This window comes from Misgurnus anguillicaudatus, chromosome 19 (genome assembly GCF_027580225.2).
Source record: "Misgurnus anguillicaudatus chromosome 19, ASM2758022v2, whole genome shotgun sequence".
NCBI lineage: Eukaryota > Metazoa > Chordata > Actinopteri > Cypriniformes > Cobitidae > Misgurnus > Misgurnus anguillicaudatus.
Window position 1 is genome coordinate 50,929,891 of NC_073355.2, and position 15,315 is coordinate 50,945,205.

Genomic DNA, 15,315 nt, shown 5'->3' on the forward strand with positions numbered 1-15,315 from the left:
CACACTGTTGACATGTGAAAGGTTTCTCTCCGGTATGAATCCTCAAATGTCTGTTAAGGACACTTACACTTGTAAAACTCTTTCCACACTGATGGCACACATGTGGTTTCTCTCCAGTGTGAGATCTCATGTGTATCTTAAGTTCACTTGTAAATGGAAACTCTTGTCACAATGCTGGCACGCGTGTGGCTTTTCTCCCCTGTGAACTTTCTTGTGTCGGTAAAGGCCTGAATGAAAGGTGAAACTCTTTCCACACTGGTGGCACTTGAATGCTTTTTTGCCAGTGTGAATCCACACATGAGCCTCAAGTTTACTTTTATATCTGAAACTCTTTCCACACTGTTGACATGTGAAAGGTTTCTCTTCACTGTGAGTCCTCTTGTGATCTGCCGGGCATTCATCTTCACTGAAACTCGTTTCACACTTTATGTCTTCTGTCTTCAGAGTTTCTTTCTGTGAAACATTATGGTTTATTTTTATAATCTGATGTTTCTCATCCACTTCAGCTTGACTCTCCTCTTTCACTTCCATCATATCTAAAATAAAGACAGTAAATAGTTCATATTGATAAATCAGATTAACAAAACACATTTGAGATGTCATGTATCCATGTTATTTTTAATGTGAAGTACATTCAGTCCTTCCAGAAAAACGCAGAGTTTTTTTGTGATTGTTGCGGGCAAAAATCCTCGAATTGCGGCACGTTTTCTTAAAAAATGCGATGGAATATGTGGGATATTTAAGCAATTTATGCGATGGAATTGTGGGAATTTGCGAAAATTGCGGAACTTGCAAAAACTGCGGAAACTTGCAAAAGCTGCAATGATGTTGACGTCACATAATCACGTCACTTCATAACGCTCCCATGGCAATAGAGGACACGGCTGCGCTTTTGCGAAGTAAATACAACATTTTTCAACTTTCTGCTAATATATGTGTGACACTTTGCTACGAAAATGCAGAGATTATGAAATCATGTAAATGATGCATGCATCTAATGCATTTACTGAACGTATACACATGAATGACAATAGTCTATTTCATGTGCCTTGTTAATGGGTGCATTTAAAACAGACAGTGCTTGTTTGGATATCTTTTGGGGCACACAATGTGCATCTCTTTATTTTCTCTCTTCTGTCTGAGACATTTGAAGACCCTGATTATAAACTATTTTCTGTAGGCCGGTCATTTTTGACTGAGAACACCACAAGTGCAATGTTTACCCTCGTTTTTTTAATTCGCCGTCACGTTTCCTTTTTAATTCCCTTTTTGGCAACGATGATTCCTTCTCCTGTGGCTCGGCATAAGTATGATCCTCCATTATGAACTAAAGTGCAGACTTTCAAATTTTTCCCCTCATGTTTCTTAATGTTTTTATGATTATTCCTCAACCATCAATAATAAGGATTTAAAAAGAGACACCAACCTATTTGTTCCTCAGTATCTTCTTCCTTTATTCTGCATGGTTGTGGATCTGTCATCTTCTCAAGCTCCTCTTTCACCAGCATCAACATTATATCATGAAGATTTCAGTTGTCACACATGGAGTGATTTCTCTGTGTGTTTGACTCCAGCATTTATTGGTGGATTGTTGTAGGAGGAGCTTCACTGAACATCTCAATCACTTTTACTCTATGGGTGTGAACTAGAAATGAAAAGAGAGACATTAAAACATTTAATGTCAGTAAAACATTCACCATCGATTTCAAACTTTTTAACATCTCATTTATTTAGTTTATATATGACAGATAATGGGTTTTTTCCAACGTTGACATTCATGTTATGCTAAGATTGACTGTTATGTTATGGGGTGTAATGATTCACTTGTTTTCTCACGCATTAATTACAGATCTGAATCTATGTTTGGTGTAAACCTGCGTGATTTTACTTTAATTCGAATAAATGTTTTGTTGGGGGATTAAGGTTTTGACCAATATATCGGCCGGCTAATTGCATTTAAATCTGCAAAACATGAGAAACAGAGTCTCATGCTTCACTTTAAGCTCTCTGTTCCTCAGCTTTATTTGTCAACAGACAACTGAGGTAACGTTTGCACTCCTGTCACTTTCGGTGTAATTGTACAAAATGTACAATAACTGTAGGTCCTACAAACAAACTTTAAGGGGTGGTTTCCAGGACAGGATTTAGATTAATCCAGGGGGGTATTGCACAAAAGTAGAATTAAGAAAGCCAGGATAACAAAAAGACCCAGCTTGACCTAGTTTAATCAGCCCATCCTGGCTAAGTCTGTTGCACGATTGCTAAGCCAGGATGAGAACGTGCAGAAATGTCAAGCCAGGTGTAGCTAGCTAGGATAAGTGAACGTTCACGGCATTCTTAAACAGACCACGGGGTCGATAACAGAATCACTGATGCAAAAATTGATAAAACTCATAAAAATTCATCATGAAACTGCAAACAGTTAACTACTACTATGTGCTCATACAGTATTTGATGCAAAAAAGTGTGCATTATCTTAAAAAAGCTATTTATTTCCTATAGCAATTTATATTTGGTGCAACTAAACTGAAATCATTGAATTATTATAAGATTTATGTACAGGATTTGACCATATGAAGAATCTTTTAAGGAAAATATTAGGAAAAGGCAACCATAAATATGGCACTGCTAAGCAGCAAACATCCTGGTGTCCCTGTAATACCAAAAAGTAGTGATGCATCGATGTATCGCCCGCCGATATTTATCGGCCGATTTTTGATGAATTTGAAACCATCGGCATATCGGCAACAGCACGAGAAAGGCAGATACCGATTGTTTATTAATTAACCGCATAAAGGCAATGACTTGCATGTGTGTTGCATAATCCAGCATTTTTAACAATAATTATCAAAATAATTAAATACTTTGCAAAACAAAATAAGTTGTATAAATTAGTTTGTCAGTGCAATGAGGGGAAAAAATAATAAATCAAGTAGTTAATCACGCGAGATTACTCATTCATGTGATCCATGCAGTCTAGAGTATTTTGGGAAAATGTCTGTGGTCTGGGCTTTCTTAAAAATCTCGGAAAAAGACCAAAAAAAAAAAATTAATAAAAAAAAAATTGCCGTTTGCAACGAGTGTTCTGCAGAAATATCAAGAGGAGGTAGTATTGTATACAAGTGTTTAATATCGGCCAGAAGTTGTCTGTTTAAATCGGTATCGGCCCAAAAAAAACCCCTATTGGTGCACCCCTACCAAAAAGCCCTTAATATGGGATCCTTCAGTGCATAACAGTGGATTTCAACCCCACCCACAAACTGAAGCTTCCAAAAATACTACATTTGCTCTGAGCTTCATGAGGTTTTCAAAAAATTTTATTCATTCACATGCCATAATACACTGAATAGTATATTCTGGATTGTTGGTGAATAGCCAACATGTTCAAACAAGGCTGGTTTGGACTGGAATATTGGAAAGTAAGATGGTAGGTCCCTTGAGGGGGCCAAAAGAACTTCTGGAAGATATATAGAGTACCTTAAAGATGGGGACGGGAAAAAATGAATCAAGTCTTCTGAAATTAATCTACTTTCATGCAGGATAATACACTATATGCTGCAAAAAAAGCAACACTGACTATTTTAATATGGGCATGAAATAAGAAAACAATTAATAAGGTACAGTGTGAATACTATCCTCTGACCTCAGTCTTAGGAGTCTATGGAGCGTCATTATATGAAAGATCTGTGAGGTGGACAGCACTATAATACTAGCTACAATAATAATGCAATACTAGCATCTTCAAGTGAATTAAAGACAGAAACTATAGACTTACAAGTTTAATAAATTGGAGATTTAAAGTCATGTGGAAAAAATATTCTAATGTAACTTTTTTTAATTATCTGTCCATGCAGCACATTTGACAGATATCTGTTCTACTGTATGAATCATTTTAACACACTGAATTTTGAATATGTCAAATTATGTATTTAAATAGAATAACATGCACGCTGTCATATGTGTCATACTATTGAGATTAAAATACAATTTGTAAACTTACTGACTTTATTTTAAAAATAGCATGTGCATAACAATTTGGACCATCCATCACTTTCAGAAAATCAAGATTAAGAACATTTTGCATGCTGGTGACTTGACTGCAGAAATAAATCTACACATAAAGGTGTCTGCTGACATATTTTATTGTATGTAGTACTAATTTTAACATTAAAAAAGTCTCATATATCTGGCACAGGGGTGGGTGCAATCCACCGCATCCAATGACAATAGAGGAAACTGTAACACAAAATAATGCCTGTTTTACTGTGACTTCCCTAATGTAACACTTTATGGAGTAATCTCTTCCTGTTACTTGCAATCTTGTAGAAGTGATTTCAGTGCTAGACTGACATTTCTTACATGACCTGAGAATCTGTACCTCTCAGTCAGATATTTATCATGCTTGAATCCTCGTCTACATATTGACCTTGTTATGTACTTAATTGAAACCGCCTTTCAACTTCATCAGCCATTTCTTATCTCAACAACTGCATTAATAAATGTATTCATCAAACCTCTGACAGCAGTCTCCATAATAACACTAAAATAACAGTATGCATACTTAGATAAATTACAGTATATCTAGTATTCTAATGCAGGACCATGAAGAGACTGAATATCCCGCAGGATTGACAGAGGACCTAGCAGATTAATCTGCATGCTGTGGATGGTTTATGAGTCTGTGGTGTCTAGCATCATTTTTTATGCAGTGGTCTGTTGGGGAATTAGTATTAAGGTGGCAGACAGAAATAAACTGGACAAATTAATTAGAAGGGCTGGCTCTGTACTTGGTATGGAGCTGGACTCTGTACATGTTGTGGCTGAGAGAAGAATACTGTCAAAACTAAATTCAATTCTGAACAATCCCTTTCACCCACTACATACAATTATGTTTTTATTTATTTTACTTTAATTTCTTTCTTTTCTATGACTGTAACATTAATTCCCCCTGGTATCAATAAAGTTATTTGAATTGAATTAATCACTAGGATTAATCTTAGCCTGGTTGTAGCCTGCTCTGGATCAGGCTAGCGGCAAAGAGTAAATCTCCATAGTAACTTCATCTAGATTGATTTAGCCTCCCTTCATGCAACCGAGTCTGGCTAAATTCAGACAGGATAACTGGAAAAATCCCAGCTTAATCCCTTATCTTCCCTTATGCAACAAAAATATATTTCTCAATATATTACATGACAATATATTTCATGTGTCTCCATATATTGTGAAATTTACATAGTAATATATATCATGATATATTATATAAAAATATATTATATATATGTAAGTGATATATTGCAATATATTATACAATACTGCAATTATTGCCGTTTTCATATATTGAGTAAATACATCTCATTATACTATTTAATATATCCCATAATATATTGGAAATATATGTAGTAATATGTTGATACATATATTCTAAATGTGTGTAATATATTGATACACATATTCTAAATGTATGTAATATATTGATACATATATTCTAAATGTATGTAATATATTGCAGTATATATTGGTAATATATGGAGTAATATGTTGATACATATATTCTAAATGTATGTAATATATTGCAGTATATATTGCCAATATATGGAGTAATATGTTGATACATATATTCTTAATGTATGTAATATATTGATACATATATTCTAAATGTATGTAATATATTACAGAATATATTGGCAATATATGGAGTAATATGTTGATAAATATATTCTAAATGTATGTAATATATTGATACATATATTCTAAATGTATGTAATATATTGCAGTATATATTGGCAATATATGGAGTAATATGTTGATACATATATTCTAAATGTATGTAACATATTGCAGTATATATTGGCAATATATGGAGTAATATGTTGATACATATATTCTAAATGTATGTAATATATTGATACATATATTCTAAATGTTTGTAATATATTGCAGTATATATTGGTAATATATGGAGTAATATGTTGATACATATATTCTAAGTGTATGCAATATATTGCAGAATATATTGGCAATATATGGAGTAATATGTTGATAAATATATTCTAAATGTATGTAATATATTGATACATATATTCTAAATGCATGTAATATATTGCAGTATATATTGGCAATATATGGAGTAATATGTTGATACATATATTCTAAATGTATGTAATATATTGCAGTATATATTGGCAATATATGGAGTAATATGTTGATACATATATTCTAAATGTATGTAATATATTGCAGTATATATTGGCAATATATGGAGTAATATGTTGATAAATATATTCTAAATGTATGTAATATATTGCAGTATATATTGGCAATATATGGAGTAATATGTTGATACATATATTCTAAATGTATGCAATATATTGCAGTATATTGTAAAATACATGAGTAATATGTTGATATATATATTCTATATATATGTAATTTATTGGAGTATATTGATAAATATAAATAATTGTCGCTTTTAATATATTGTACGTGAATATAATATATGTGTTTATATATATATATCAAAATATATGCAATATTATATTCATAAATATCCGCCATATTGTATTCCGATTGATATGCAAAAATGTATTAACAATATATGTACAGATATAGTGGCACATGCATGTTTACTATATGGTAGAATGTATTTTAAATAACACGTAAAATTATATAGAAATATATACATAAAAATATGTACACACATTTATACCACATATTAACACAGACTAATGGATAATCTATCAATAGCCACCTTTATTTTCTTTTAATCAGGCACACATACTAAAACCAATTTGAGGTAGAGAGCTAAACAGACCTATTACAACCACAAGAGGTTTTGCACATGGTCAGACAATGTGATTTGCTTTACATTACATAAATGTCTTGCATTACATTAACATAAATTACATGTTAAAAGAGTGACATTAAACAGAAAATATACAAAATATAAATTAAAGCAATTTAAATTACCAATGTCTATTTATTTCAAACTTCAGCAGTGCCGTTATACAGTTAAAAATACAATATAAACAAAATGCACAGACAAAAATAGATAAATAAATAATAAACAAACTTTCAAGGAGCTTTGGCAACATGGAAAAGCAAAGAAATAAATTGCCAAAAGAACAGGCCTTTATCCTGATTAGGAGTCCATCTTAGCTCTTCACTGATTTAAATGACTTATATACCCATGCTTTTGCACTTCACCTGGTGTCTTAGCTCGCATATTCTACTGTTGATGGATTTTCTAACATCAGCTTCGGCCGTGGAAACTGGTTTAAAACAGCATCTGTGGAACAAAACAACAACGATTACTCTCTCCCTTCTCACTCCTTCCCCTCTGGTTCACAAAAATCTCTCCTGGAAGAGATGCAATCAAAACTGGAAAGCACCACCTCTGAAAACTATGTACCTTGTAAAGCTTGAAGTTTTTCCTGGGTTGAGAGCATGCCAACGATCATTCTCCTTCTCGAGTTTTACTGGTGGTTAGCAAACAACTTTTAGGTGCAGTACCGCCACCTACTGATTAGGAGTATGAGTTAGGACTATAGGTCAGGACCTATCAGCCTCCTTGTTGCTAGTGTCTCTTACATGTCCTGTCCTCTCCTCGCGCCTGAATCTCAGCTTCCTACTCAAGGGATTATGCTCCATCGCCTTTGGCACGCATTGTGGTTGAAGCAGTCGGTGCTGAGTAGAGTACTGACAAATGTAGAAAATGAAAGGAAGGTCTCTGCGGTTTCAATAAAACTGTTATTTGTGTAATGCAGATTTTTGTCTTCAATATTTTCTTTAGGCTATATCCCATGCACATGCATGCATATGGTGCAGTTGTTTATTTGGAAAGTATAAATTGTTAAATCATACATACATACATACATACATACATACATACATACATACATACATAGCACATGCATATATTCATGGGCATTGCTAGATATAAAGCTCTACTGGGGCACATGCCCCCCATTTTTTGATGACTTTTTTTTTGAAAGCCTGCTGTGTGCAAGAAGTGTGCAACACTTCTATACAATGTCCTTTGCTTAACCCACTATTCTACAGTTCAACAATTACTGCAAAATTTACATCTTCATTATACCTAACATTTTTACACAATTATTGAAACTATGCCTCATATTCTCAAAACAGTAAAGACAATTCCATAAAGTCTCACACAATACTCCAAACATCATATTTTCAGGTCAAAATGAAGCTCTACACTCAAAACCATTCACTCTTACTGAAATACCAAACTTTTCCATCAGACAACACACACAAGCTTTCAAAAACACACACACTACAACATAGTATTACACACTGGTGCAATCAATTCAAAACAATATATCCAAAACTGGTAAGTTGCTTGTGGTTCTCCCCCTCAAAAACCTTTTCACATGACCAAAAAGACACAATCAATGTATGCATTTGCTAATAAAATGTTTTATTCATTAATGTGCTATACACAGCACAACTGTAATGTTTTTTATTATTTCGCCTCAACATCCCGTCTTAGTTCTGGGTCAGGCCAGAGAATCTCATCCACATCACAGACTATATATTGGTCCTAGCCAAACATCAAGGGTAAAATCCTCTTACCTGATCCACCCCTTGCATTCATCTACTGATATGTTGATCTGTATGGAAGGCAATTTGATGCATTTCTTTATTTCAGTATTATAGTCCAACAGTGTATGCACACTAAAGCTACTGTACAGAACTTACTGTAAGTACATCTATCTGTTTTCTTCCCTGAAGGCTCTGAAGATGGAGGCAACAGTGAAGTGACTCAAATTAGGCTTTGCTCGTTTCTCCGCCTCCCTCATAGTCATGGACCAGGACATGGTCAACTAAAGTGGCTTGAATTTCATCTGAGACTGCTTGTCACCTTGCCCTTCATCTCCCTCCTCCTCTTTCACCACGTCCTCCTCCTCTTCCTCCTCCTTCACCATGTCCTCTTCCTCCTTCACCATGTCCTCCTCCTTTCCTTCCTCCTTTCCCTCATCCTATTCCTCTCCCTCCTCCTCCTCGACCTATTTCTTCATCATGTCCTCTCCCTCCTCCTTTACCATGTCCTCTTCCTTCACCACGTCCTCCTTCTTTCCCTACTCTTCTGCCTTTTCCTCTCCCTCCTCCTCTCCCTCCTCCTCATCAAACTAGTTCTTCATCATGTCCTCTTCCGCCTCCTTCACCACGTCCTCCTTCTGTCCCTCCTCCTCTCCCTCCTCCTCATCAACCTATTTCTTCATCATGTCCTCTTCCTCCTCCTTCACCATGTCCTCTTTCTCCTCCTTCACCACGTCCTTTCCATCCTCCTCTTTCTCCTCCTCAACCTATTCCTTCATTTCTCTGTGGATCTATTGTTCCAAAGCTTAGTGAACAGATTCAGGCCTTTTATCTATCTATTGAAGGATCTGATTGATGTGTGTTCAATTTTGACTTTTAGTGTTTTCACCTTGGTAATTGTTTGCTAATTGAGCCTAAGCTGTGCTGACTTGAGTGAACAGTATTGAATGCTAGTGCTTTCCATATGACCAGATGGTGTAAGCACTGAGAAATGTAAGGATTTGTGTGTAGAGTTTTGAAGTAACAGTTCACCAAAACTGACTCATGTGTTAACCCAGGTTATTTAATATTCCATAGTGTATTTAAAGTAATTTATTTTCACACACAAATTTTGTACTTAATATACTAAAAATTAATCCTTAGTACTTCTTAAGATGTTCTTAAGATCATCTAAGTGTACTTCACTGTGCTATTTTGAGACACTAATGAACTAAATATAAACTAAAATCTGCTAAAAATGTATTTGAAAGGTGTATTTAGGTACCACTTGTAGGAAACTTGAACCCATCTTTGTATGAAGGTTGGATTCAAGTTTAATACGGGTGTTAAATAAATGCATTTTTTAATACAGATATAGTATGTTAAAAGTGCATTTTAGTTCATATTCATGATGCCTCAAAATAGCACAGTGAATAATCTTAAGAACATCTTACAGCTGTCTCAGCAACAATGCAATTCTACAGACAAGTCTGTAGAATTGCATTGTTGCTGAGACAGATGTAAGATGTTCTTAAGATTATTAGTTATTAGATTTTCGTTAGATAATAATATTCAAAGATTTTAACATTAATTAACATTAATTCTGCATATTAAAAAAACTGCATTTTTAAACTAAAACACAGCAAAAAAGTGACACCTGAAAATGTGTTCTACAACTAATCAAGACAAGAGGTTTTCCTGAGATTTTTCCTCTAATGTTTCAGACCTGACCGGGTGAGGATGTAGTTTGTCTTACCTCCTATAAACTCATGATCTCTCTTGTCTGCTTCCCTTTCCCTGCTTTGCACAAAACATGTTCATCTAAAGAAGCCAATAATGATCGAGTCAAAATAAGATTAACATTATTATTTAGTAACTTTCTTTAGTCTGGTCATGTTTTCATAAGCTAAGTCACTCGCGTGGCGTCACCTTTTGAATGCGGTTGTGCGCAGATGAACGCAAAGACGTGCGTGGTCATGGATACATTTCTGCACAAGTCAATGCGACTGCTTCGTCGCTTTTGCAAGCGTAAATTGGGTAATTACATTGCATAAACATCCGTTTTTGCAGCGATTATCTTTGTATAGGAATACACTAGTTAACTGCTCAAATTTAAACTTGAGATTTACACCGGGACACAAAAGATTTACACTGGGGCATGTGCCCCAGTAAAAGGGATCTAGCGACGCCCCTGCATATATTGCAGTATATTAAATCATATAAAGACAAACTATTACATGGAAAAACATAGTGCCCTTTTTGGTCTTGGTTACAATATATTTTGTATCAATATATACATGTATGGTCTATTCATATACTGCAATATAATGGAAAATATACATATTAAATCCTATATATGGGAATATACTGCCTAATATATTACATGATATTTTCTATGCATATATTACAATATATTGGGAAATATAAATATTAAATCCGATATATGGGAATATATTGCCTAATATATTACATGATATTTTCCAATATACTGCAGTATATTTTTGTTGCATAAGGGTTGCTTCTGTGCAATATCCCTCAGCAGGACAATGTCTTAGTTATTTTAGGCCATTTAAGTTGTTTTTACAAACATACCTTACAAAAACAACAACTCATGTGCATCGTGCGTAAAAATGATTAATTTACCTCAAATATTTTTGAATGATAGAGCCCAATCAAAAGCCTTAGCTTGTTCCCGCCTCTCCCCTAATGTTATTACATATAAAGGTAGATAAGAACTAAAATAAGAAGTGATAAATACAGATGCAGTCCTCAGGTAATTTAAAGGCTCGTACAGTGTAGCTGCCCCCTGGTTTCCCGATAACAAGCAGAGAGTCTCTAACGGGTGTAACTTTAATCATTTATTTTCAATCTTCTTCAAGCACCGTGAAAACTAAAAGTAAACACAAATAGCAGGTCACATAAACCTGATTATAACATTGTTTTTTATACTCATAAGCTTATCACAGTATTTTTCACATCAAATTACATTCAAAACATAGAAATAAAAAGGTACAAAATATAAACATTGTTAACACGTGATGCGTTCAGACCACGCGAACAGCTTGCAAAACAGACAATGATATAAATAAAAGTTTGATAAACATAACACAAACTACACACCTCATTCCGCTCACCAAGGGGTGCAACTGCAAATCCTCAATATAATGCTGCTTGCAACAATCGCTGACTTTATAATCAAAAAGGCATATCCAAGTCCCCCAGACACAGGCAAGAAAACACAAGCTGAGAAACCATCTGTTGCTATTCAGATTCCGGGGTTGCAGTCTCAACCCGGTAATATGATTGACATTCAATGGAAGCATGAACTTAGTGACCTCTAGTGGCCACTTACACTCCCACCAAATCATGTTATACTGAATGAATTCAAAAGAAAGGAATTAACCAACAGTTATTCAGAACATGATTTCTAGACTATGGAAAAGCAGACTATAAAGGATATGAATATAAGTAGCAAGCAGACATAAACTTGTTTCACATTCCTTAACTGAACACGTCTGATGTAAGTGTTTTCCCTTAGTTAACAAGGCGTTAACTTACTGGTTTTATCTTCAATGAGAAGTACCAATTTTTGAATTGGCCGTTCAATAATTGAATGTTTGTAGCTATGACTTTGTTTCTGTTGTAGTCCTTTATCTCCAACTTGAACCTTTACTCTACGAACCAAACCATCTGATCCTTCTGTAGTCTCGACTACACGAGCTAATTGCCACTGATTCCTTGGAAGTGTATCCTCTTTGATGATGACTATATCGTCTATTTGCAAGTTGCGTCGAGGTACGTGCCATTTTTGCCTCGTAGACACATTCAAGAGGTATTCTTTCTTCCACCGGCTCCAGAATTGTTCAGTTAAGAACTGTACTCTGCGCCATCTCTTTGCAGCATACATATCTTCTTTGACGAACTTTCCTGGAGGTGGTAAGGCGACCTTAGACTTCATCAGTACAAGGTGGTTTGGAGTTAAAGGTTCCAAAGTCATTGGGTCATTAATTCCATCAACATTTAGTGGACGGCTGTTGACGATGGCCATAGCTTCGTAGAGTAGGGTTCTCAGGGAAGCATCGTCCAATCTTCCTGGACATTGAGCAATTGTGATGTTCAGCACATTACGAATAGACCGAATTTGGCGTTCCCACACCCCGCCTGCATGACTCGCAGACGGGGCGTTGAAAATGAATTCACACTGTCTGTCCGCAAGAAAAGCTTTCAAAGCCTCTGCGTCACATTGCTTGAGCGCTTCCTTTAACTCGTTCTTCGCACCCACGAAGTTTGAGCCCTGATCGCAGTAAAGGTGACTAACAGCTCCTCTAAGGCTAATAAAGCACCTCAAGGCGTTGATAAAAGCGTCCGTGGTCATGTCTTCCAGCATTTCAAGATGAACTGCTCGAGAAGCTAAGCATGTGAAGATAAGTCCATATCTCTTACACTCCTTGCGGCCTCGTTTAGTGATGAATGGGCCGAAACAATCCATTCCACAGAATGTGAAAGGAGCAGAGACTTCACAGCGCTCTCTGGGGAGTTCAGACATTCGTTGCTCTTCAGTCGGTCTTCTGAGCCTCCGGCATCTCACACATTCATGTATTAATTTGGCGACTGACTTATTCCCACCGAGAGGCCAGAATCCGTTTGCTCGCAGCTCATTCATAGTCTGATTTCGACCTTGATGACAGGTCTTTTCGTGGTAATGGGATAAAATCAGCTTGGTAATGTAGCTGTCCTTAGGGAGAATGATGGGGTGCTTTTGTTCTTGGCTGAGAGTGGAACCTTTAAGTCTTCCTCCAACGCGAATAAGTCCCTCCTCCAAAATGGGGTCGAGGTGACGAAGAGGACTTGAGTTTGGAATAGTGCTCCCACTGGGATTTCTTTGCAACGTCCTTTGATCTTGGGGAAAGGCTTGCAGCTGAACGAGCTGAAACACCACTTTAGCGGCTCTCGAGCGTTCCTCAACGGTCACAACTTCACCAGCTGAATGGCTCTGCTTAGACCCAAGTCTTTTAATTCTGGCTACCACCTTAATCAGTGTCGTCCAGGTGGAAAATCGACTCAGTCGCTCCAAGATGTCGTTTTGTTCGCTAGATTGAGTAGCATGCACTTGAATTGACTCGGTAGATGGTTTAAGCAAGGGCAGTGGCTTTTGGTCCCACAGAAACTTGGGTCCTGACAACCAGCTAGTGGAGGAGATGTCACGAACAAGGAGACCTCTAGACGCATAATCCGCTGGGTTATGGGCTGTGTCTACATAGTTCCATTGGCTTGGGTCTGTAATCTCTCTTATCAATTGTACACGGTTCGCCACAAACACGTGAAATCTTCGTGCCTCGTTGTTAATATAGGCAAGTACTACTTGTGAGTCTGTCCAGAAGAATTCTTGCTCGATTTTCATGTCAAGCTCCGCCTTTAGCATGATACTCATTCTGGCTGCAGTGACTGCGGCAGAGAGTTCCAATCGTGGAATGCTTGTGATCTTCAGAGGAGCTACCCTCGCTTTAGCCATAACGAAGCTGCAGTGTATCTCATTCCTGTCGTTTATGTATCTTAGGTAGGAGCAGGCCCCGTAACCTGTGGTACTAGCGTCTGAGAAGTGATGCAGTTCCACTCTGACGATCTTGCCGAAGTTTCGAGGATGATAACAACGAGGTATGGTGACTTCTTTAAGATTCTGCAAGTCGTTTTTCCACTCCTCCCACCGTGAACGCAAGTACTCAGGAATAGGGTCGTCCCATTCAATGCCTTTGCAACATAGTTCCTTTTGGTGACATTTGGTGTGTCCAATTGTTTTAGACACCATCAACGGAAGGAGAGTGGCATACAATAGCCATGGACTTCGAAAGGAAGTGGCAGTTTCCACATTACTTTGGGGTACTTGCTACCACTCCAGCTGTAGCAGACTGCTGACCACAACATGGTTGATGGGCAGTGGAAGATTCACGGGATGTGTGCTTTTCAACCGATGAAATACACCTCACATCGCAATTGTATGGCAATAGCAAAACTGCAACGCAATCTGATGCGGGACAACTTTGCCTCACCAGCGAGTAGTGTTTATTGGCAAGTTCATCACATTTTAAAAGGAACTGATGTAGAGTTATCCCTGCAAACAGCAGATTAAAGCCAGTTATTGTCAGTTTAGGACATTCGTTTTCTTGTGTGTTCTAAAGTCCTGTACGTGTAAAGAACACACATGTGGTTCACTTATTCACTGTTTTAACTATTCTGTTTATTGATGTGTTATTATTGAATACATTTTAATTGCATACAAATCAAAAGGTGCAGGAATGTAATAAAGGCAATCTGCATGTTGCAATTAAGTGCCTTATACAAACTTTATTTCTTGATCCACACTCATTATTCACAGAACATTAACAATGTTTCTATACTAGGGCGATTAAACATCAACATATATGATCATGATAAAATTTATGGCGATTGTGATGATAAGCTCTGGGCATTTTTACTCAATGTGGATTAATCTAACAGCCAATCACACACAATTATATTATGATATTTATATATCACCCAGCCCTTAAAGGAGCTCTACACAGGGAGTTTTGTAATGTTTAATTGTGTTAATGTGGCGCACTGCATGTGTTCTAAAAATGTATATTTTGTCTGTTCACATAATATACATTCTAATGTACTACATTGCACTAAAGCACTATTCATATTGCCTGTTTTTGTAAAATATCACTCAATGTGTTTTATACTTTGTTGCATTAAATGTATTACTTTCCAATAGACCATTTATTTCATGAAACACCA

General features: G+C 36.3%; 2 protein-coding genes across 3 annotated transcripts in view; both read right to left on the reverse strand.

The window, feature by feature from the left end:
- LOC129422851 (uncharacterized) overlaps positions 1 to 1,652 on the reverse strand; it is a 469,570-nt gene extending 467,918 nt beyond the window's left edge. The window contains exons 1-2 of one of the 2 annotated variants that reach the window (XR_012358898.1): positions 1,427 to 1,652; positions 402 to 536 (exon numbers count right to left, since the gene is read on the reverse strand). Coding sequence is in view for 1 of the 2 variants with exons in the window: in XM_073856538.1 (XP_073712639.1) it covers positions 1,427 to 1,514 (88 nt within the window). In the remaining variant the exon portion in view is untranslated. Of the gene's footprint in view, positions 1 to 401; positions 537 to 1,426 lie in introns of those variants that run through there. The other variant, XM_073856538.1, reaches the window with a different exon arrangement.
- A 9,680-nt stretch (positions 1,653 to 11,332) lies between these two features.
- LOC141350880 (uncharacterized) lies at positions 11,333 to 14,344 on the reverse strand. Its single transcript, XM_073856724.1, has 2 exons — positions 11,659 to 14,344; positions 11,333 to 11,428 (listed from the first exon to the last, which is right to left on the reverse strand). Exon 1 carries the CDS (start codon positions 14,342 to 14,344, stop codon positions 12,077 to 12,079), a length of 2,268 nt encoding a protein of 755 aa, XP_073712825.1. The 3' UTR covers positions 11,333 to 11,428; positions 11,659 to 12,076.
- Between the last annotated feature and the right edge of the window lie 971 nt (positions 14,345 to 15,315).